General features: G+C 41.1%; 1 protein-coding gene across 2 annotated transcripts in view; it reads left to right on the top strand.

The window, feature by feature from the left end:
- The window catches only part of SLC22A18 (solute carrier family 22 member 18), a 144,599-nt gene that overhangs the window by 57,816 nt on the left and 61,767 nt on the right, over positions 1 to 25,016 (top strand). The window contains exons 5-7 of one of the 2 annotated variants that reach the window (XM_061610169.1): positions 16,950 to 17,065; positions 18,656 to 18,766; positions 24,020 to 24,120. In XM_061610169.1, the coding sequence (XP_061466153.1) occupies positions 16,950 to 17,065; positions 18,656 to 18,766; positions 24,020 to 24,120 (328 nt within the window). The remainder of the gene's footprint in view (positions 1 to 16,949; positions 17,066 to 18,655; positions 18,767 to 24,019; positions 24,121 to 25,016) is intronic. The other variant, XM_061610170.1, reaches the window with a different exon arrangement.

The following is a 25,016-nucleotide window of genomic DNA, read 5'->3' on the forward strand; positions in this document are numbered from 1 at the left end:
AGCGACTGACTGTTAAACCACTCTGGCCACTGGAACACTGTCGGGAATAGACATCTCCTCTCAGTACCCTTCACAAATCACACTTCCCAGGATTCTTTGGGGGAAGCCATGACTGTCTCAAGTGACATACAGGTCTGGCGTGGGTGTGGCCCCCTGATTAGCCAAGCCCAGCAGCTGTGAGTCTGGCTTTTAGAACACTGACATTTGGTTCTTACTGAATATGCCTGGGCTTATCATTGAGTTACATGCAAAATTTCTTAAATTAATTAAAAATCAGCTAGGCATTTTTTTAAAAAATGTTTAAATTGCAGAAGATGAAGGTCAGAGTATTGGGCAAGGTCAGCAATAGGATTATAGGTACTCTGTGAACATGGCTGATTTTTAATTAATTTCAACAAATTATGAGAACTCTGACAGAAAAAAGTTCAACAGGGGTCTGGGGGTTTTCTCTCTCTCCTTTTACATTTTGAACTCTCAGTTCTCTCTGATTGTTTTGTGTATCACAATGAAAATTTAGAGGGTTGTTAAGCAAGTGTTTCTGAGTTCAGGACTATACATTTTGTAAGGTTTTGATTTCAATTTGAGCTTATGGGAAGCATCAGAATGCCATTTTCAATTTAACATTGTGGAATGTGAAAAATCCATGTGTATAATAATCTGCTTAACAAATAATGTCACTTGCTTGGATGAAGATTTGTCAAGGGACCATACAAGAAACATATTTCTAGGTGCCATTGTAATTTGGAGTTGTTCATCTGTGCCTGTACATCACTTGACTTTATGCCAAAATGTTTAAGATCATTACAAGAGTGCTGCTGTATTGGACCAAAGGTCTATCCACTCTAGTATTCTGTTCCCACAGTGGCCAGCCAGATCGCTTCCAGGAAGTACAAGCAGGACTTGACTATTCTCAGCTGACTATAACTGTCTCCACTTCAAACTGTTTTGTTTGTGTTGATAACAAATAGTGTAGAAGTTCAGTATGTGGTGATTAGGAAATAATTGTTCATTTCACACGAGCAAGTACATGAATGATTAAGATGAATATGAATCTGCATCCTGAATCCTAAGTTTTCTTTCTACTGAAAGAGTCACTCACTCAGTGCTTTTGGGGCCCAGAGGTTCTACATTGTTGAACACTCCAGAGTGGTTCAGAGTTCTCTGGGAAGAGGGAGTGACTGTTAAACCACTCTGGCAGTTGTAGCTCTATGAGGAGAATAGGAATCTTCTAACAAGTGTCAGTGCAAACTACACTTCTCAGGATTCTTTGGGGGAAGCCATGACTGTTTAAAGTGGAATAGATGTATAGCGTGAATATGGCCTAGGCGAAGACCGCATAGGAGAATGGGTAACAGAGGTCATTTGAGGACACATAACCTAACTGGACTACAAAGAACTTCCTGAATCATCATCTTAAGCTTGTAGTATATTTGTAGCAAAGCTCTTTTGTCAGCCACCTGGACAAAAATTTTCTGAGAGAAAAATTTATTAAACATTGCCGAGAGAGAGAGAGAGAGAGAGAGAGAGAGAGAGAGAGAGAGAGAGAGAGTTTTAAACAAGAAGTCCAAAGATCACCTGCCAGGGTGGTCACCTGGCAATCACCTGGTTTACATTAACAAATATATATTTGAATTCTCTGTATTTTGCCTGCTCAATGCATATCAAAGTAATTGACACTCCACATTTAATGATGCTTGAGTTATTATGGATGAAATGTGCAAATCCTCCCACATTGTGGCCAAGCATAACTGATATGCTTCTCTTCCTGTAATTAAACCCGAGACTTTCAGAAAATTGCTTCTCTCAATTATCTCAGTGAAATTGGCTGGCAACATCATGTTGCTCTCCGCTGCTTTGGGAAATAGTCGTCCAAAACTTGCCAAAAATATTTCATTCATTTAACTGGGGGATGTGTTGTGCTTGGGCTGATTTTACTGAAGAGGGCATTTAGCTAGACAGTTTCTCATTGTCTTTGTTTCTTCTCTGGAAAAGTGCTTGATGCTTCATCATAAGCTATGTTTGATATGTTCAGCCCCTTCTGAGTTCACACAGACTGTTTTTACTTATGTGGTGCCCCAAAGCATATAGGCCTTGGCTTCTTAATTCATTAGCATTTGAAGCACAACATTCTGTAAGCAGGATTTCCTGTTACAAGGTGTATCAATGATAAAAAATCTGATTGTAGCTCAGGGGTTATGTTCATAGCATCACTGCATCTATTTTGACAATTCTTCTTGGGCTTGTGACTTGGCTCCCATATGAATTTCCAACAGATGATGGATGCATGGAGTGGAAATGGTATAACGTGTCAAATAGACAAGATGACTGTCTCTTTAGGCTTTTGTATAGGATGATGCTTGCTTAATGGGGCTTTTAATGGGAGAGGATGTTGCTCAGCAGAGCATGTGGTTTGCACAGAAAATGTCCCTTGTTCAATCCCTGGGATCTCCAAGTAGGATTGGGAAAGGTCCTGGTCTGAAACCCTGGAGAGTTGCTTCCAGACAGTGCAGATAATATTGAGCTTGAAAAGCCAGAGGTCTGGCATGGTATAAGACAGCATCCTTTGTACCTGATGGCCAGCTGATATTCCTAGAATGCTGGCTATATCTATCTGTAGGGTGTTGAGAAATTTCTGCCTGTGGTGTGTTCTGCCCACAATGTGTGACTATGGTGTTTGAAACATAACCAATGAAGGAGGAGACAAAAATTGGCTGGAAAAGATGTCCTATAACATCTTTTAGTCTGGGGGATCTCATTGCTTTAAAGCATAGCACTGTTCATCTGGGTACCTTTGTGCTTTTGAAATATGCAATGATGCAATGTTATGGTGTTCAGCAATTCATTTTTCTTTTAATTAGATGGACTGATTCTGAGCTTTGAGCCTCATGAACCTACAAGTCTCTCTAAGCCTCAGTCTAAGGGCTTATGCAGTTACTCAAAAACAATACTTGAAAGAATCTGAATCTACCATGAATGCAGGCTTTATATTGCTTTCGTTTGAAGTAGGCATGAATAATTAAAATTCAGTTTGTACTTTCTCAGTTCTCCGCTGTGATTTTATTGAGGGGGAAAATGAAGATAAGCAAAGAATGATTCATACTTATCTTGGGAAAAATACATATTGTTTCTTGAATATGGAAAGGATCAACAGGAAGTGGAACTTCTTTAGAAGAAAATTAATTGACTGTACCTGCACCTTTTTATCCGGCCCTTTCCCTTTGTGTCTACGATATGTGTTGTAAAACTCTATTTGTAGATGCTATATAAACAGTAAACAAATTATTTTTTCCAAATTATTTGAAACTCCATGCAAAAGGAGTGGTAGAAATAGCCATTACTATATACACAAATTAGCAACCAACTCTCAAACAAAACATATGACATTAACATATGAATAAAAAAAATACTTAGATTGAAATGCAATTATATAGACTGAAATAAAGGAAACATCAAGGAATATTAAAAGAAAGAAAAGTGACAAAGAAGGTAGAAAGGAAGGCAGAAGGGAAAGTTGAGGGAAGGAAGAAGAAAAAGAAAAGAAATAAACACTGCATTAATTTATTAATGGAAATGCCAATACTATACAATATAATGTTTAATAAGCTATATCAAAATTCACTGGTCAAGTTGCTAAAAAAGTATCCATTTTAACCCCTCCTGCAATAAGTTGCAGTGTCAGTTGTTCACATTTTCCTATATTTCTACATGGCATTTCAAATGCTCACAATATTTTTTTCTCCTTTACTGTTCATTTGTATGTTCAGTATTGCTTTAAAGTATATATACCCCACCTTACCCTACGCTTGAGGTGACTAATGACAATAATTAAAATCACAATAGATGATGATGATGATAATAATATAGCTAAATACTGATTTTTTTAAAAAACTGCAGCATTAAATATTAATCTAGTCCATAGCTTCCAAACACCTGTCTAAAGTGGCAGACCCTTCTAAAGGCAACCAGAAATGGATGAACTTCCTGTGAGACACCATTGCACAATCCTGAGCTATCACCAATAAAGCCCTGCTGATGTCTTCACCTCAAACAGTGAAAGAAGGTGGAGTGAGGCACCTGATGCAGATATTAACTAGTGGGAGTCATATATGGGGAGTGGTGGTCTCATAGGTACAGATCCATCCATGGCCATGAAGGATTCTAAAAGTTAAAGCTTTTTGGTCGGGCCCAGAACCTAACTGATGGCCAGTGCAATTGCTGCATATTGGTTGCTTATCTTCCTATCTGCACATACCCTCCAGGAGCTGGGTATCAAGATTTGCATCAGATGAAGCTACTGAATTATCTTCAAAGGGAGCCTGGGACCTGTGACAGTAGAGAGTGGTGAATAGTCAGTCCAAAAGGTTACAAGGTTTTTAATGATGGTGGCAAGAAAACTTTTATCTATAAATGGATGCATCTTCCATTTAACTGATAAGAGGCACTCCTGGCGACAGTCACCACATGCATCCTTAGGCATAGTGTTAGTCCAGAAGTACACTCATATTATGGTCATATTCCTGTTAGGACAATAGCAACCCGATCAATCACAAATCGTGAACCTGAGATTTAGGTGTATTAAGAAGTATCACAGCCAGAGCTTGGAAGTAATTCGTTACAAGTAATGAATTACTTGTAATTCATTACTTTTTTGAGGAACAAGTGGGTAATTCCTTTACATTGTGATTGTAATAGAACTAGGAGTAATTTTGTGGAGTAACTGTAATGTGTCCAGCATTACTTTTGGGCATTACTTGGAGGAAGCAGGGGAAGTCCTCTGCTCTGATTTGTGGATGAAAAACACATGCCTCAAACTGGGCTTCTGTGCAGCGTTGCTCTTCCCTTGTGCTCTGTGGCTGGGTAGGAGGCAACGAGGGGGGAGGTGGAGAGGGGAAAATAATTGTTTTAAAAAATGGACGGTGGTGGAGAAGAATGGAGTGAAAGGAAAAAGGAGCCAGAGGGCAGGAACATGGATAAAGGAGGAGAAGGAGGCAGCAGCAGAATGGAGATAAAGAACTGTGGAGGTGAAAGATGACAACGTGTGTGTGTGTGTGTGTGTTTGTGTGTGTGTGTGTGACTACTGTGTTTGCACTTGGCACACAAAGTGGCCTCCACCACCCTCTCTGGCTACTGTGCTGCATTTGCAGTATTTTAACTTTTTTGCATCTCAGGGGAAAATATTTGCTTGGGTGAGTGTCCCTTACTTGGTGGCAGGGCAGGGCCCGGGAGGTGATTAAGTGAGAGAGATTATGCTGGCTGGCTGGCAGGGGGGAGGGGGGTTGCACTTGGTTTGACGTGCAAAGATCTGAGTAGTGGCCTCTGCCTCTCTCCCTGCCTCCCTTACCAGCAGAGAGACCACCATTGCTATCTTATGGATAAAAAGAATTATTCTACTACCTCTGTATGTGTGTGTTTATTTTTAATGTTGTTTTAGACTACTTAGACGTGCAGCAGCCAAGGCCAGCACCTTGTAGGCATTTTTTTAAAGTAACTGAAATGTCATTGTAGTGATTACTTTTGAGAAAAAGTAAAGTAATCAGTTACTTTCAGAGCAATTGTAATTGTAACGGTAATTACTACTTTTTGGGGCCATGTAATTGTAACTGTAATTTATTACTTTTTAAAAGTAATCTTCCAAGCTCTGATCACAGCAGTATGCATACTGTGCAGTCTGCCTTTGTAAAACAGTTGCTGGGAATCACAGGTGGGGAGAGTGCTCTTGCACTCAAGTTCTGCTTGTGGGCTTTCCATTGGTATCTGGCTGAGCACTATGAGGACAGGATACTGGACTAGATGGGCCTCTGATCTGATCCAGCAAAGCTCTTCTTATGTGTGATGGATATAGGAGAAAGTGTTACCTAGAAAGATATCAGAGATTTGGGGATCTGATTGGAATCAAGTAGGCAGAAGAGCTAGGAAGACAGAGAGAATAAGATTTTCATCATGGTTATATGGGGAGTATTCTATTTAATTTGCATAGAGAACAGGAAGCAAAAAGAACCAGCCAACCGCATATAGCATTTTCTTAATTTTTATTTTATTTATTCAATTTCCAAATATTTTTCATCAGTTGTGATGCCGGAATGGTTTGCCATACAGTCATCAAAACATTAAAAACACTAATGTTCCCTCCAACAGTTTAACATTAATTTAAAACCGTCTGAGCAGAACAGCAGACATCTATCAATTTAGTCTGCTTCTGTGTTGGAATTGGTTTTTAATATGTTTTTAAACCTTTTTTTAAAAAACAATATGTTTTTTAACCTGTTTTTAAAGATGTCTTCAAAGCTTTTTTAAAAAAATGTTTTTAAAGTTGTTTTGTTTTGATGTATAAGTCTGTTTTTATGATGTTTTGAAGTGTTTTTAGTGCTTCTGTTTGCCCTAGGCTCCTGCTGGGAGAAAAGGCAGGATACAAATCAATTAATAAATAAATAATACATAAATAAAAATTTACCACTAGCCTTTATCAACTCAGGTTCCTCCAAAGGCTTGAGTGAAAAGATGGGACTTCAGCTGGTGCCTAAACCCAATAATGATGGTGCCATTTACACCTCTGGAGGAAGGGGTGCTTCCACAGAGAAGAACTGACATGATTCCTCTCAAACCATTTTCGTCCCAAAGTCTGCTGCTTCCAGTGCATATGCAGGGCCACTGAAAGCTGGCATTGGGCATGAGGCAAGATGTATGACTGGGCTCTCTCCCTAAAACGTCTTGCAAATTAAATGTTACTTCTTTCTTTAAACTAGTTTTTAAGTGACTTGGCTTAACTGAGGGTGAGAAATATTGAAAATATATGAAAAACATTTATCAGAATGGGATAATTAATATGTTTATTTAAAATGACACTGTTCACAAACCCAAGCAAAAATAAATTAAGATTAACGGTTTTATTTATTTATTTATTTAGATTTATATCCTGCCCTTTCTTCCAGTAGAAGCCGAAGGGCAGCAAACACAAGCACAAAAAACACTTTTAACACATCATAAAAACAGACTTCAAAATATATTAAAATAAAAGAACCATTAGAAACATATTAAAACAAAACATATTTAAAAACATTTTTTAAAAACTTTAATAATATTTATTTTTTTAACAAAGAAGGGTTCCATTCTGATGGCCCATTAGTCAGGGAAGGTTTCTCTCTTTTTCTTCACAGTTAAATGGAACTGCCACAATAAACACAGTTTTTTATCTTGTTCCTGGTAAGGAGGATGCCGCAGGCAAGACTCAGACACAAACAAATTGTTTTTTTATTATTCACATAAACATCCTCAAGCACAATCTCTAACTTAGCCTCAGTTTCCCCCTTCATGGTAATAGAGTTGCCTCCCAGGCTTTTATGGGTTCTGTGAGCTACATTTATGCCACAGTGATATGACTGGCACCACATACAATTTTTTCAGGGGACATTTTGTTCTTCTACATTGAGTCATGCCTTGTCATGGTCATATCTCCCACTGGCAGCTTGGTGATCAAGCCTTATAGTGGGTCTTCCCTATCTACCACATGGAACACATTTAAATAGAGAAGAACAGGGTAATAATGATATGTTGGACTGAAAGTAAGTTTGATTATTGTTTTGTTTTAACATGCATTTAAAAAAATTTAATATCTTTTAAAGTCTGTTTTAATGATGTTTTTAAGTGTTTTGTGTGGTTTTATTTGCTGCCCTGGGCTCCTAATGGGGGGGAAGGATGGGATATAAATTTAATAAATAAAATAAAAGAATAAACAATAAAAATAAATTCATGTAATTTCTTTAAATAAGAATCAAAACAGATGCACTCCCCACCCATTTTAACTGAATTTTCTGACACACACTTAACCACAACTCTGGAATGTTCCAAGTCAATTTCTCTCTGAGGCCCTGCAGGCTGCTGTGTTTTATTGTGGGTGCATTCTGCAACATGTTCTGGACACAATAACATTGCATTCACGGTGGATTTATTCTTCTTTATTAGTTGTTCTGCAGTGCTTCCCCAAGTCTACCACATTACTGCTGCCAGAGGGCCTATAGCGCAGCAAAAATGGAACAAAATTAAACCAGAACATTTGTGGTGTAAAAAGTTACAAGATTTCAGCAGGAAGTTACAGAATGTGAACTCACTGGAAAGGAAACAGTGTGACTGCCCCAAAACATATGCAGGCACAAACAGCATTAAAAATGGAATTGCATATGATTACTCTGAGAGCATCATGAGTAGAAATGTGTTAGTGTGTGTAGGAATTGCGTGTCCAGCTCTTTACAGGTGAGCAGCGAGAGGAGTAAGAGATCCAAGCACAAGCAGATAACTTGAATAAGAGTCCTTTACTATGGACATTAGGGACAGCAAAAACACAGAGCTCACAAGACTTTTCTCTTCACACCTACAGAACATTCGTACAAGAACTTCTCCCCCCACAGAGCTTCTTTCGGTTTCTCTCCAGGCTTTTTTAGATAAGGATGGCCTCGCTGGGCACAGCTGCCTGCCAACGTCCTTGGTGCTCACCCTGGCTGGATTAACCCCATAATTACAGTTTTGCTCATCTACTCATGTGAGGCACACACACACATATCCAACAGCCCCCACCTGTGTCTCACATGCACATTATCAATACATTCATTAGTGCAGCTCTACAGTCCTTTGCCACATCACAACATTACATTCTTCAGTACAGCTTTACATTCTGGTTTACATTGGTCATAGGTTCCTTTGGGTTTTATTCACAGAATTTGGGTTTTACACAAGTCAAATACAATGTTTCTGCATCCATTTCATATTCATTGTATGCACCCGGGCCGCTGACTATTCCTACTGTAAATCTGTCTGGCGACTTCCCAATGTTAGCCCTCTCGGAGCACCTCAAGGGTACTGGAGCTTCGGCTCCACCTGTACTACTATCATCTGTACTTGTACCTGACATGGCTTGTTCAGGTGATGTCAGATCATCAGCTTTTCTTTTTCTTGTTTTACGTTTGCCCCATATTAATTCATTTAGAGCATCTTTCAATGGTATTTGAGTTTCTTCTGCTTTCACCTCTTGTGTGGGTGCATTGTTTGACCCATTTAGAACAACTGTCTGGTTTTGGTCCCAAGGCTTGTCTGAGATCTTTATGCTCCTACTCAGCATGATTTGCTGTGTCTTAGGAACCCAAACCCTGTAAAAAGCATGTTGAAATCCCAGCAAAAAACCCTCTTGTGCTCTGGGAGCCAGTTTTCCGTGCCTTTTTCCCTTTGCAATACGTACCCAGCACCTAGCCCCGAACCGCTCAATGTGCTGCAACCTTGGCTTTCTTCCCGTGAGTTTCTCATAGGGTGACATCCCAATGGCACTGTGTAACACCCTATTGTGTATGTATGTTGCATACAAGACGCACTCTCTCCAAAATGAGCCTGCTAGGCTGGAATTCCCAAACATGGCTCTCATCGCTTCCTGAAGAGATCTATTTTTCCTCTCAGCAATTCCGTTAGAAAACGGGGAAAAGGGAGCAGTGAAGTTTTGTTCTATTCCTTTGGTTTCCAGGAATTCATGCAATGCTTTGCCCGTGAATTCCCCCCCCCTGATCTGAGCGTATGCGTTTCACTGTAACCCCATGTTGTGTTTCAATTCTCCTGATAAACAGGCGTAGCTTCTGTTCTGCCTCATCTTTTCTTTTCAGTAAGTAAACATGACAGTATCTCGTAAAGTCATCAACCACGACCATAAAGTATTTAGCACCCCCTCGTGAACTTTGTATTGGCCCTGACAGATCGACATGGATCAGTTGATAGGGAGCGGTTGTGGTGCATTCTGCCTCTTTATTTATGGGTGCAACTGTAGCCTTAGCTTTACAACATGCATCACAATCCATCAGTTGCCCACACTCTGTCAGTTTCATGTTTTCGCTATGTGTAGGGGTTTTCTTAATGGTCTCATAGTTGGCATGCCCCAACCTCCTGTGCCAATCATGCACACAGTTGTTATGTGTCTGTTTCTCAGCATGCAACACAGCACACCCTGCAGGATTGCTCTGTATGATGAAATGTGAATCTGTTAGGCACCCTTGCATGCAGACCTCACCCCCTTTTGTATAATACATTTCTCTTTGTCAAAGATTACAATATATCCAATATCAACTAACTTCTTTACAGACAGAATATTGCTAGCTAACTGCGGCACATACAAAACGTCTGTCAGAATTCCCAGCTTACTTATTTTCACCGTGCCTCGTGCCAGAACGTCCCTCCTGGATCCGTCAGCCAACAAAACAGAGTCTTTTACTGCTCTCGATGTGTGAAACAGGCTTAGGTCCTTTAAAAGACAATGAGAAGCACCACTGTCACACACCCAGTGAGTATTGATGGTTTGAGGCTTCTCTGCACTGACAAAGTTCACACTCGACTGCTTCCAGCCTCCATCTCTGCTTTTCCGCTTGGCTGCACAGTTCCTTTGTATATGCCTCCATGCTCCACAAAAATAGCAGGATTTCAGCCCCTGCTGCTCCTTGAAGTTGGATTGCTTGCTTTTGACAGCTTCCTTCGGCTCAGTTCTTTTCGTCTCCTGTCTTCTTTGCCATTCTTGATTCAGTTTTTCCTCCACAAAGTCCAGGTTCAGGCCTCCATCTGGCATAGCTTCCATTGACATCACAAGGTTATTCCAGGTTTCGTCAAGCGAAGACAAAACTATATACACCTTTTGTAGATTGCTATGCTCAATTCCTCTGTCCTCCAATTCTGCAAACAAACGTCTGAACTCTGTTAGATGCTCAAGCATGGTGCTTTCCTCCGTGAGACGCATCTGGTACAGCCTTCTTCTTGCCAAACAAAGTTTGCTCCCCGCTGTCTGTTGCACATGTACAGTTTGCAACACATCCCACATCCGTTTTGCTGTGGGTTCGTCTCTCACATAGAGCAATTGAGAGTTAGAGAGTGCCAAAGTAATAAAAGCCTGTGCCTTCTCATCCTTATGCGTCCAGGCCGCTTGAGGAACTGCCAGTGGGGTGGTGTCGATAACTTCAAACAAGTCTTCTTTAATTAGGAACGCTCTCATCCGTAGCTTCCAGCTGGCATAGTTGGTCTCCGTAAGCCGTTCCATTGGCATGCCCGCAGACATATTCACTGCCATTTCTGCTCACCTCTCCAAGGCACGATCAAGCTGCTGCCTGGATCAGAACAGTCTTCACTGCGCTGTAAAGTGCGCCGGATCTGGGCCCATAACCCTGTTAGTGTGTGTAGGAATTGCGTGTCCGGCTCTTTACAGGTGAGCAGTGAGAGGAGTAAGAGATCCAAGCACAAGCAGATAACTTGAATAAGAGTCCTTTACTATGGACATTAGGGACAGCAAAAACACAGAGCTCACAAGACTTTTCTCTTCACAGCTACAGAACATTCGTACAAGAACTTCTCCCCCCACAGAGCTTCTTTCGGTTTCTCTCCAGGCTTTTTTAGATAAGGATGGCCTTGCTGGGCACAGCTGCCTGCCAACGTCCTTGGTGCTCACCCTGGCTGGATTAACCCCATAATTACAGTTTTGCTCATCTACTCATGTGAGGCACACACACACATATCCAACAAAATGATCATGAATGCACAATAAAAAGGACATGTGGAGGGACCCTCATTCTCTGTGTTTCATAGACAAAGGGGGAAAGGGCCATTTTCTCACCCTAAGAGGTAGTGTGCAGTGCCAAATTTTTCTGGCACAGACTCCCTGGTATGTCCCTAATTAATTCTGTTGCCCTTACAGCTTTTCTGTCTTTACCTACATAATCCCCAGAACAATCACCACAAGACTGCAAACACAATAATCAGCCATCATGGTTGGTTTTCCTCCTCAGCTGATAGAGAATGGAATCTGCCAGTATGGTATGAAAGCTGGGCCAGGTGACTTTGGGAAGTTTTGAAAAGCTGTCAACATTAACTTTCCCTGAATATACACAGCAAAATATGTGTCAACATGAGACCATTTTTCTCTTTCCTATCAAGTGGATGGAATGTAACAACCTTCAGTGCATACAGGAACTCACCGGCAAGCAAGTTCTAGGCATATCTGGATGAAGCTATTGTGGGTAGGAGGATCGCAAATCCCCTCCCTGAAGCAGAAGCCGTCAGCTACATGCACCCCCCTTTGTTTTGCTTTCCAACTTACCTGTACGGAGAGCATGATGGGCAGAATTTGCCACTGTACTGTTGCTGCCTTTCATAATTTAGGCATGATGTGCACTAATGCTGTGTATGCTTATACATATTGCATAAACACATTACGTTTACATCACATAAACATATTACATTTGCAGGTGGAGGGGAGATTCTTAAAGCTAGTTATTCCAGCTCAACTTTCCTTGCAAAAATTCAAATTTTTATTTTGGTAATTTAAAAAAAAGTGCAAACTTTTTCATTTGTAGATTCAGGATTTTTAAAAAACAAAATATGGCATTGAAAATGGTAAGTGGATATTTACAGCATTATTCCATTCAAAGTAATGAAAAATACATTTCTTAACGTTATACCTCAAAGTTTATTATTCTTCAAAATATCTCCCTAATTTCAGAAAGAAAATTCAAAACAAATTAAAAGTTAAATGCTTAAAATTTACTGAAAGTTGAATTTGCATGTATTTACCTTTCACCTCTAAGCTGCTTATTGCTTCTTTCCCTTCCTCACCAGAACAGCTGTATGATCCTTTGCACATGGAACCTCAGGTTACTCTTTCACCATCCTTAACACAGAGAAGGAAAAGAAATAAGCAATAACCACACAGAAGTTGTCTGTGCTATATATACCGTGGTCCTGGTGGTCAGGATCCAAAGCATCAAATGAAAACAATGGACATATAATCGTATTTGTGGTCCAATTATTTTGCTTAAACCAATACATTTTGGAAGAAGACAAAGCCTCTTCCCACCCCATATATAGTTGGAAAAGTGGGTATATATTCCCCACCCGTGCTCTGTAGCTTGCATTAAATGGATATTACTATAATTGTTTGACCTCTTCAAGGCAGGGTAGGCATGGTCAGCAGCTCAGGGTCAGCCAAGGACACTTTGTCAACAAAAGCAACCACACTACATGCCCTGGGAACTACATTTCAGAATATCCTAGGGGATGTTGGTTTGCCCTTCATGAAGAGTGTGTGCCTGTGCAGAATCCTGGAGTTGCACCCCAACATCCTTGGCAATACCGCATATGTTTCTGAGGCACATATCTCAGATTGCACCTTGCTTCTTTGCTGACCCAAAACCTAATGCTGCCCAAGGCAACTCTTTGACCTGCCAATGTGGTTGGGCTGCTCCCACACTTGCTTCTTATACATGCCACATTTTAATCTGCATTATAGGTGAACCTGAATTGATTGAAACGTCACCATCCTTAATGAATTCCTAACGGGTTTTTTTTGGGGGGGGGGAAGAGAAACACATACCCCATACAAGCACAGGACACGCAGCCCCTCTTTTCCTCATCTGATGCATGCAGCTATTGCCCCCTCCCCACTCATCGAATGATCCATACGATGACTGGACAGGGTGTGATTTGCAACCCCACCAGGCTGCTGGACTGGGTGGAGGGGTTAAAATCTTCCACCTACCCCAGCGCCTTGTCTATTTTTCTTTTTTGCCACTGCTGTGAAAATTGGTGGGCTATCTCTGGGCAGTTCCACTGGCCTGCAGTTCGCTATGTTCCTTATGCTTGTGCAGGATAAGGAATGAAGAATGGCCCCAGTATACACACCTGAGTTGGCCTAGTAGACCTTCTTAGGATTATATTGTTTATTGTTTCTGTGTGATCCTTGAAAGTTGTATGTTCCTTGAAAACCTGTTTCAGTGATTCAGGAGCTTGTGTTCACCCTGTTATTTCAAATTGCCAATTCTATAAAATCCCAGGGACAGTATCAATAAAATATACCTGAGGATTAACATACTGAAATTGGTAGCTGACTACCGTATACTTTGCCTGTTCAATTTTGGATCATACAAGCAGAAGCAGGTTCAGTGTTGAAGCTGATAAAAATCTCCTGTTTAGATCTCAAAGTGCTGAGAGTAAATACATTAATTTTGTGGTTTAAGATGACAACGGAGCATTGCTTTGGTTGACACCACCCAAGAAGATTTCAATTTGTTGAAATATGTCTGTTTGCTTGAGGCCGTTTTATAGATGCTGATCTCATTGTCAAATAATCAGACATTCACTCTGGACTGTTCAAATTGCTGTCTCCAGCAGTGCTTATGTATATTTTGTCCTTTAAAGTTCTTCAGTGGCATATAATGAGAAGCTTGACTCTGTTATTTTGGAGTGTTAATGATAAATAGCACAAGGAGGCATCTTGGTGCTATTCAGTAACTGTTTCATCTGGTTTAAGGAAACATTTGAGTCTTTATGAAAATACCATTGCTTAGTTATTTTGTGACTTGCAGAAAAATAGCAATAATTAGGGAATTCATTTAAACTATCATAAAAAGCAGGTTTTACAAATGTTGTAAGGTGGTCTGTTTTTAGTCTCTCTCTTTCCCCACACACACTTTTTTCACTGCCTTTATATTTCCACGAGCATCTGCATCAGAAAAAGTACCCATGCCAAATCTGTTCAGTGTTCATAACTGATAGCAAGGATCTTATTTCGGAGTTATCACCACAAGAGACATGCACACACATCATACATTTAAAGCACATTTCCTCCCCTTCCTCTGCCCAAGAATCCTGGGAACTAGTTTGTTAAAGCTGCTGGGATTCTTGGGGGAGGGGTTGTCCTTTAAATGTATGGTGTGTACACATTCTGAACCGCACTAAACCAACACAAGCCACCCAGTAGTTTCTGGGTCCTCTTGCTATTTTGTCCTGAAGTCTTTTTTTATCTATTATTTTCACATTATTACAGTAAAGCAGTTCGAATCCTGTGTTCCTTCCCCAACTTCCTCCCAGCTCCCTCTGCCCTCATGCCCCCCCCTTTTGGTTGCAACGTTTTCATTTCTGCTGCTCAGTTGCTTGGCATGTTGTGCAGGGTTAGCTTCACATCCTCAGAGAAAGCAATCTTTGGCAGGCTCTTTCATAAGACATGATTGCAAAACTTGAAACAAACACTTAGAGAACAACCCTAATTCTGGAGGGCCAAAGTAACATTCAAAATGACTCTGATAAGTTGAAGCATTTGCTTTCACACTTAAATTTTGAAAAATAAACAAATGTAATGTGTTACACTTTGGAAAGACAATCCAAATGTAAAAAATACAAATTGTGGAAAACTAGTTAGGCTCTAACAATGCTAAATATCTGTTAAAGTAGACAGTGAATTGTGGTGCAAATATAAGAGAGCATTAGGATGCTTTCCCCCTCTCACCTCCGAGACAAATTCGCATACAGCAGGGGCAGGAACCTCCAGCCCTCGGGCTACATTACCCTAATTTCATGTGGATGGCAAGGAGGGGTAAAGACGTGGCTGAGAGAGAGAGAGAGAAGGCGCCTTGTCTACCATGTGCTCTGCTTCCCCATCAGCATGTGGCCTCCAACACATTACCCCCAAGAGAATATGGCCCTCGAACGACAAAAGGTTTCCCATCCTGCCACCCAGAGTTATGTTAACAGAAACATTGTATGCAAGACCTGGGCAATCACTGTGCACACAATCTTACTCTGTGCTTTGTATTTTGTACAGTTTTAAACTCTGCACTTTAAGGAGAATGGCAACAGACTTGAGTGAGCACAGAAGAGAGCACAATTATCTGTCAATAAAGATATGATTAATTTGAATACATGATATGAGGAAGGCATCTGCTAAGGAATGTTCCCATGGCCTCCTGTTTACGTTTCGGCAGTTGTGCCTCTTTTGGTCAGCAGAATACAGCTATGAAGACTAAACTTCCTCCTATTTATAATTCTTGTTTGCTTTGTGCTGATCCATATAATATAAAATGAAGAATGTGTTTGCTTCTTTACTGAAGTTTTCATCAGCATTGAAGCTGCCCATTATGAGAAAGTCAGGTGTATGTTTGAGTATTAGCGGAACTGTGAGGAGTATTTGTCAGTTACAGCAAAACCCTCTACATGTCTGCTGTTGCCAGGTAAGCAGGCATAGGGTTGCAATCCTAACTCCACACACACACACAAAGCCCAATGGGTTTTATGAAGTGGCCGGGCCAGCATCACATCCACACCCCTGCTGCACATGGCCACAAAGGTGGAAGGGGCAGGGGCAGGCAGATCACCGTGCCAGCCTTGATGCCATCATGTGATGTCAGTGGGGCTGGGTCACGGTCCCAGGGTGGCTCAGCCTACCCCCTCCGTGCCCCCAGAAAACCTGTTTTTGTGCTTTCTGCTGACTGTATAGTCAGCGCGTAGAAGGGGGGACTCTAGCAGAGTGACACTGGCATCACTCTGCAGGTAGCAGCTGGCACAGGCTGATGGAGGCTGGCAGGACTGACTGAAAGGACACCTTTGCCCAAGGCAGCCTCCCACCCCTCAGCATAGCAAAAGAGAGTTTGGATTGCTCTGCAAATCATGTCAAATATTAGGTGTGGTGATGAGAGATTGACCTTCATCTTGGAAGGCTGGGCTTAGAAGGCTGTGTGAAGCTACATTTAAATGCCTGTAAATGCAGCTGAATTAAGTGGCCATTATCTTATTATATGATAATATGAGAGCCAGTGTGGTGTAGCAGCGGTTAAGGTGTTGGGAGACCAGGGTTTGAATCCCCACACAGTCATGAAGCTTACTGGGTGACCTTGGGTCAGTCACTGCCTTTCAGCCTCAGAGGAAGGCAATGGTAAACCCCCTCTGAATACCGCTTACCATGGAAACCCTATTCATAGGATTGCCATAAGTTGGAATCGACTTGAAGGCAGTCCATCATCATCATCATCATCATCATATTATATAAAGTTTGAATAAATGAATGTCATCCATATAAGATTTTGAGGCCCCTGCAAGGAAGGACTTCATATTATTCCCATAGCTTAGTGCATGCAAATAGTTATGTTTACCTCTCCCCTCCACTTTTACAGGGTTTACTTTCCTTGCTACGTTGCACTGACTGGATGTCTGGTATGTGCTCTGGCGGTCCTCATCTTTATTCCTACTCAGACAAAGCAACAGCTGAAAGGAGATACCGCACACCAAAGTGAGTGCTTACCACTTCTGACCTTTCAGGAGGACTGAAGAGATTACACTTTAAAGGCTAAGCTAAAAAGAATGTGGGTTTGTAAGCCAATTGTGAATAACTTTTTCCTGCTCCCATCATTCCTGACCATTGGCCATGCTGGCTCGGGGTGATGGGAGCCGGGAGTTCCACAACATCTGAAAGGTCACAGGTTAGTCCCCCCTGCTGTTTTATTCTTTATTATTATTAATTGATACCTTACCAGCCTTCACCATAAGGTCCCAGGGCAGGTTACAGAAATTTAAAAATACAGTATGAAAATCAGTTTAAAACAAATACAATCAAAAGAATTGAGTGGGTCCTAAAACATATCTCTCTCGAGTGTCAAAGGCCAGGGTAAAGAGAAATGTCAGCATGTGATGGAAACTACATAATGAAGGTGCCAAACACACTTCTGTGGGGAGGAAATCCCACAACTTAGGGGCTGCCACAGGAAAAGGCCTCTCCTGGCCTGTCACCCTGTAGCCTTTCATCTACAGCCACAGGGGTGAAGCTAATCAGTGTTGATCTATGGAGTCAGCAACACTAACTAAAAACTAAACATTGGTTAGTACTAACCAATATTCTCAATGCTGAATGCAAACTTTAAGATTTCACAGATTTTTTTCTTTCGGTTAATTTAGAGTCAATTTTCTTTAGGGCTGAGAAGTTTTCAATATTTTTTTTCTTTAGGTTAATTTAGGGTTAATCTTCTTTAGGGCTGAGTTAAATCTGCCCTTTTAATGTGTTGTATCCAAAGTAGCCCTAGGTCAGGGTCTTGTCAGTGTAAGGGTTTCTGCTTGCACAATAGGATTTTCTCTCCTCCCTTTACATGTCCTCTAAATTTGTTCTAGAGCTTCCCCCCAATCCTCTGGAGCAGATCTGGGGAGGGTGTGGGGTACACACAAGGGAAGGGAGGAGTCCTGTTGTGCTAGCAGAATCCTTGCACTGGCAGGATATGTTAGTTGATTACTACCCTATACATATTATAGATGTGATGTTAGGTTTTTATTTTATTCTGGTTTTTATACTTGGTTTTAATGTTTGTTGCACTTTAAAAGTCACTTCAAGTCACTTTTTGTGAAGAAAGGAACTAATAAATGCAATTAACACCACTGTTACTACTACTACTATTACTACTACTAACTATTCAGGAAATATGTTTCTGAGTGTGAGGGCATGGCAGTAAGCCCTTGTCTGCAGCTTGTTTCAGTGTTAAGAAAGTAATGATGTAATTCTTGCAGAACCCAGGCACATAATTACTGTACCTTGGAGTGCAATCCTGTACGCAGTTTTCTGGGAGTAAGCCCTGCTGAAATTAATGGAACTTAAATTTGAATAGACATACATAGGATCATACAGTAGTTGTAGATAAAATTCTGAAGCTTATGTCTCCTGCATATTTAATACACTCACGTTTCAGGGAAAGGGGGTACTTATGCTGGAGAGAAGAAAGCAAGAAGCATTCTTAAAGAAAAAAACCAGTTGTGGTCAGAAAACATTTGACTTCCTTGCTTTCTGGTGCTCACCTGCATCCACGGACTTCAGCCTACTTTTTTTAAATTTTTATAGGTGTGTCTCAGACCACCAGTGTATTTAGTCTCAAAGAAACGATTCGCCTAATGAAACTTCCAGGAGTATTGGATGTTTTTTTAATCAAGGTACTTTCTGTACTTCCTACAGGTGAGTGTTACAATATTTTAAATAAAAAGATCTCCAGTCAGATATGATCATTGCTCATGGATTGCCGAGTTCTTTTGTGTTTCTGTCTCAGCAGAAAAATGAATTCATTTAGCTGGAAATGTTGCGTACTTCAATATAACTCATGGGCTAGACCAGTTTACACATTATGGCAGCCAGGATGCTTTGGGAATATCCAGGGCTGCCACCAGAATCACCATTATAGGGTTTTGTCTTGTTTTGTTTGAGCCTCCACCAATAGTGGACAGTATGGCGGGGCAGATATGTGAAGGCAGCATGGTGCAAACACCCCAGCAGAAGAGCCGGATTGACTCTGCTGGTGCGATTGCACCACACCAATCTAGTCACTGCCTCACCTCTCCCCCTCCAGGTAAGCAGCAGCAACTCACCTGCCTAAAGGCCAGGTAAGTCTTTCTGCTTCAACACGTCATCTCCTACTGGCTTCCATATCACGGGAAAGCTCAGCAATTGTATACAGATTGCTTGTGCGGCACCTCCATGTGAAGGCAGGGCCAGCCTGGCTTCTGTGTCTCTAACAGTTGCCTTTAACAGAAGTAGCAGTGGCCAGATAAAAATGAGGCTCCTGCTCCTGCACCTTTAATTGTTGTGCAGGAATTTCAGCAAGTATAGCTTTCTGTATAGAAAGAGACCTGGGAAATCCTAAGCACAGAATTTAAACATATTGTTAAAGTAAAGTCTAGTTTGTGTATATATTTAAATTGTATTATTTTAACCTCTATACAATTACACAGGCATACCCATATACTCTTATAAATTGGGTGGAACCACAACAGCAGCCTCCTGGCAGGAGTGTCTCTGCCACTTACTGGCAAAGGCGAGGCGATGGCAAGGTTGGGGCTGTGAGGTTGCATCAGCAGAAGCACCAGATTGGCTCCATCAGTGTGCTTGCACAGCCCCAACTTCACCCCTTCCTCACCCCTCCCCGTCCTAGTAAGCAGCAGTGACGCCCCTCCCAAGAGACTATTGCTACAGCTTTAGCCCACTGGGCAAACTGCTGCTGTACCGCTTATATATAATTCAATATCTCAAAGTCAGTATTGCAGTGCTTGTATTATATAAATTCCATTCCATTGCTTGTTCTATAAAGGATAAATTCCTGTAATTCAGTATAATATAAAGCGCCCTTTAAATTGCAGATATAGAAAGTTTTATTTACAAGACTCAATAAATGGACTCGTGTGTTTTTTTCCCAAAGAGATCCTGCCACTGTCTGAAGAGATTACGCTTGAAAGACTGTACTAAAAAGAATTTGGGTTTTGTAAGCCAACTATGAGCAACCTTTCCTGCTCCAGCTGTTACCTCAGCCCTGTATCTTCCCTTTTCATTCTGAACCTGAGCATATTTATTTGAATGGAACTTATTTTGTTCTTATGTAATGCATCAGTTTTGCCATTAATACAAATTCCCAGATTTTATTAATCCATTCATTTATAGTTGGTAAAACCTGTAATCTCAATTTCCTTGCATATAATGTTCTTTCTGTCAACATACATGAAACAACTTCTCATGTTCTTTTTTCATTGAACCAGCTATATAATTTAATAAGGAAAAACTGGATCTAATCCTATCTCATATCCCTCATATCCCAATTTTTACTCTTAAAGTTTTGATTTCTAGTATGAACACCCCCATCGCCTTTTACAAGCTGCAACCTTAACAATCCTTAAGCTCCATTGAATTCATTGGGACTTTCTTCTGAATAAAGATGCACAGGATTGGGCTGTCCTGCTTTCACACTCTTCCTGAACCTGCCTGTCCTCTGTGGAATTTCCACTGTAAGGTTGATCCAGCTTGATACGATTAGGGATGGGAGAAAATTCCACTTTATTCGGACTTGATACTGGAATCTGCGATAGTTCGCATGCTCACTCTTGTGTGGAGCAAGCATTCTTGCTGTGAACTCAGCTGCTTTTCCCCGACACTGGATTTGCTGGATGACCACAGCATGGCCTGTAAGCCCTGCGGCTGACCCCATCCCCCAATCGCAACCGGGCATTCTTCCCTTCCGGGTTCCGGCCCACTGCTGCTGCAGGAGAACACCAAGCCTAGCCAAACCTCCGCCCGCAGACCTGTGAGCACACTGGAGGAGCTCCTTCTGTGGCTCCCGAGATTCCTGCTGCAGCTGCTAAGCCACTGCCACTTGCCCAAGGACACAAGGACACCTCCTCATCCTCCTCCATGATCTGGCTCAGAGCTGCTGCTACGTCTGCTGCTCTTTCCTTCCCTGGGGGGGGGCACTTCCTTCTCCTTCCTCATCAGCAGTGGCTGCAATCGGGCCATGACGGGGCATGCTTTCCCTTCCTCCTCTCTCCAGAGCTGTCTGGATATGTGCTTGCTAGCTGCTGACAATTCTGATAGAGGGTATTTAAAGGGTTAATACTACTGAGATGAAAGGCAAGCCTAGAAAAGTTGAGGAGACTCTCTAGGCTTGCCTTTTAATCTGCGGTATTAGCCCTTTAAATGTCCTTACACCCTCGGCGGGGTGCAGGCATGAAAATGATGGTGGAAACGGAGACAGAGACAGAACGGCCTGCCAGTTCACTGGAACTGGTTCAGATCAGCAACAAGAAGCAGATCCCATCCCTAGCTGAGACTGTAAGAAGGGCTGAGATCACAGCCTGAGGAAATTTGGCTGTTATCCACTTATTTATACCTCAGTGCTGGAGGGATAACCTTTAGAAAAATGTTCTCATTTATTTTCATTTTGCTGCTCCTGCCATCTAATTATAGTGACGGACACATATGTGAGGCCTAAATTATAGTGTTCCCTGTATTTATATTATAAGCAAAGTTGTAATGTATACAGACCAGTGCTGTGCCAAAAATATATCATGTGTTTTTTGACCATTCTCTTTGCAGTATAATTTTTTTATTTATTTATTATTTTAAAAAATAAAATACAAATAAAATACAAAAGAAAGATAAAGAGGGAAAAAATGCAAAAACAGGTGACTTCCGATTTATCTTTGATCAGCTATAACAGATACATATAAAGATACCTTGTTCACTCATAAATTACATAATCTCCTTTTTTCTCAATTAGATAATCTACGTAATCATCAAATCCCAATATCACCAATTCATTTTCTGTCTCGCAAAAAACTCAGAAAGGGATCCCAATCCTTAAGAAATGTGACTGTTGTTTTTTCTCATCAATTAGAGAAAAGAAAAGTAATTGCATTTGAAAATTATCAAAGGAGAGAAAATTAAGTGAAATTCCCAAGAGGGGGAGTGTGGGCTTTACAGGATGTTGGACTAGATGGCCTAATCCAGCAGGCTTTTATGTTCTTAAGGCACACTTATCAAAGATGACCCTTTCATTCTGCAAATCACCTCACCAGTGGTCTGCACTCTGCCACCTTCCTGGTTTCCTGTGTTCCAGTTAAAGCCCAGGGTAAGACATCATGGGGTAATTCATCCCATTGGGCTTTTTTAAGAGCAGTATTTGAAGGAAGCCGGGGAGGCTGAAGAGTACTGGAGAAATGTTTATTGGGAAACACACACACACACACACTCCACCACCCTCAGCCACCACGCAATGATAAGGTAAGCCCCAAAGTAATATATCATAATGTCAACTAATGTACTTCTTCAGTGGTCAGTATACATACAATATAGTTTAACAAATCAGGTCAGACCTGTGAGAGAATTTGGAAAAGGCCCTACAAGTAGGAATGATTGGGCAAACTATATGATAAAGCCAGATCCATCAAAGCATACAAATATATTCTTAGGAATAGATAGGTCTTTATATTATGCTTTCTTGCAACAGCAAACTATGCATGTAGTAACAAAATTGAATCATATATTGTATGTATATTGACCACTAAAGAAGACGCATTTAGGGTAGAAATGCATTTGGTCTATTAACTAAGTATTTGTATGCCACATTTGGCTTGTCACAACATGGTTGGCTATATTAGTTGACATTATGATATATTAGCTTTTAGCTATTTGTTTTTATTTGTTGGTATTTTCCCTGTATTGTTTTACATACATACACTATTTGTTCGAGATTGAAGTTGGACATTTTTATTTATTTATCTTATTAACTTTGGTGTCAACATTTTTATATCTGGATACCCAAACCCAGTTCTGTACTGCTATCTATTTGTGTAGGTTGGGTTTATATTTCCTTGTTCTTTTATCTTAAGATAAGCCCCAAACTCTGCCACACCCACCCAAATTCTGTAGATATTCTAAAGTCCCTGAGACTGGGGCAAAAAAATGGCAGTCCCTTTCACAGAGTGCAAGTGAACCTCATGATTGAGTGGTGATCCTAGTCTTAGTCCAATACTCCAACCACTCTCCATAAAATGTATTTGAAAAGACAGCAAACAAAATATATGATATCATTCACAGTTTTAGAAGTGCTTTAAAACATGTGTTAAATGTTCTGGTTTCAAAAGTACTTATCTTAAAAAAAAAAAATTCTGGGAAAAAGGTCATAGCTGAGTTGCAATAAAGTACATCCGTTGTTTGGCTTAAGCCCCAGGCTCAGTTCTTGGTATCGCTTAGTTAGCAGGGCTGAAAACTACTGCCTGAAAGATTACAAGGGCCAAACTACATGTTACATTGGCTGTGAAACTGTGCCTTTAAGTGCAGGGTGGTTTGAGTCTGTTTTTTTTTTACAATTGCCAGTGTGGGGACCTCAATCTGTGTCAGATTCAGTACCCTGACATGGGGCAAGAAGGTAAGGGGCTTAAACGCTCTTGCTATGGTCCCATCTACAATTTACAATTTGGTGCAATTTGTATTTATTTCAATAAAAGCTTCCCCCCACTATGCAAATTGCAAGTGCAGGACTCCCAAACCTAGATTTGGATTGTAGATAGAGAGTGGAAAATAAATCCATCACCCTTTGTATCATAGGAATGGCACACATGCTAGCTGAAATGTAAAAGGAAAGCACATCAATAGATCAGCACATGCACAACTACCACCATGCTGGTAAGACAGCAGTAACATAGGTTTTTTGTTTGCATGTATTACTAAGATGTAGTGAAGAAAAAAAACACGTTATTTGCAGGAGTTCATTTTGAATCACCAAGATTCACCAAGAATCTAGCCTTGCCTACACAGGTCCCCAGATGTTCTCAGTGTGGTTGCTACCCTAAAAGATGACAACTCCCCCCCCCAAAAAAAAGAGTTCCTGTGCATTAGAAATACGGTATCCAGTTCTCCTAAAAGAGGTCATCTTTTTCCTACTCTTAGGTGTGTTCCTGATCATGTTTTCCATCATATCTATTGATTTCTTTGGACTGGAAGCAGCGCAAGCTGGATATCTGATGTCATATTGTGGAATCCTTCAAATGGTAAGGAGATGGGCATTGAGAGCTAGCATGATCTCTGTTCCCCAAGGGTTTTTTACAGAAACATTTGAAGTGAGAAAGTCCAGCCATGAGTTCAGGTATTTGTGACATCGGCAAGAAGATACATGAAATTTGAACAGTGATTACTGCATGGCCCATAGGAAGAAGAAGAAGAAACACCCTTGGCTGCAGTGAAGACTGACTGGGCCATTTCTGAAGAAGCAGAAAAGAAAATATTAGGTTAAGAAAAACAAAATACATGGGTAAGAGCCAGGGCCAATTAAAAGACAATTTCTAGTTGCAATGAAAAAGCTGCAGCAGCACAGGCATTCTCATAGGCTGTTTCACCCAGAATGCCTCAGGAAGGGCCCCTTCCTCAGAGGGAGGCATGGGTATGGGTTGGCACCCTGAGGAGCCCTGCAAGAGCTAAATGGTTGGCGGTGATGGCAGTCAGGTAAGTGGGTCGTTCAACCAGCAAGACTAGTGATTGGGGGCCAGGGGCACTAATCCACTCCTCCAGCACTGCCTCACTTTGCCTAATGGAAGGGCCATAGCGTAGAGCACATACTTCGTATACAGAAGGCCCAAAATCCAGTCCTTGGCATCTCCAAATGGGGAGGGGAAGAATTGGGAAGGGGAGAACCATGTTTGTCTGCCACCTTAAGTTCCTTGGAGGACAGGTAGAATATAAATGTAATAATAAATAAATTAAAATTAAAATTCTTTCTGCAAGATTTCTGTTGGAGAGTTGTTGCTAGTCAGAGCAGACAAGACTGAGTTGCCTAGGACTGCTTTTTTCTGTCTCATGAGGAACACAGTCTAGCCATATATTTGATGAGTAGTGTGAGGTGATACGGAAGCTCTACCTGTCCTGTTGTAATAGTGATGATGACTTCACA

Source organism: Rhineura floridana, chromosome 2 (genome assembly GCF_030035675.1).
Source record: "Rhineura floridana isolate rRhiFlo1 chromosome 2, rRhiFlo1.hap2, whole genome shotgun sequence".
Lineage (NCBI taxonomy): Eukaryota > Metazoa > Chordata > Lepidosauria > Squamata > Rhineuridae > Rhineura > Rhineura floridana.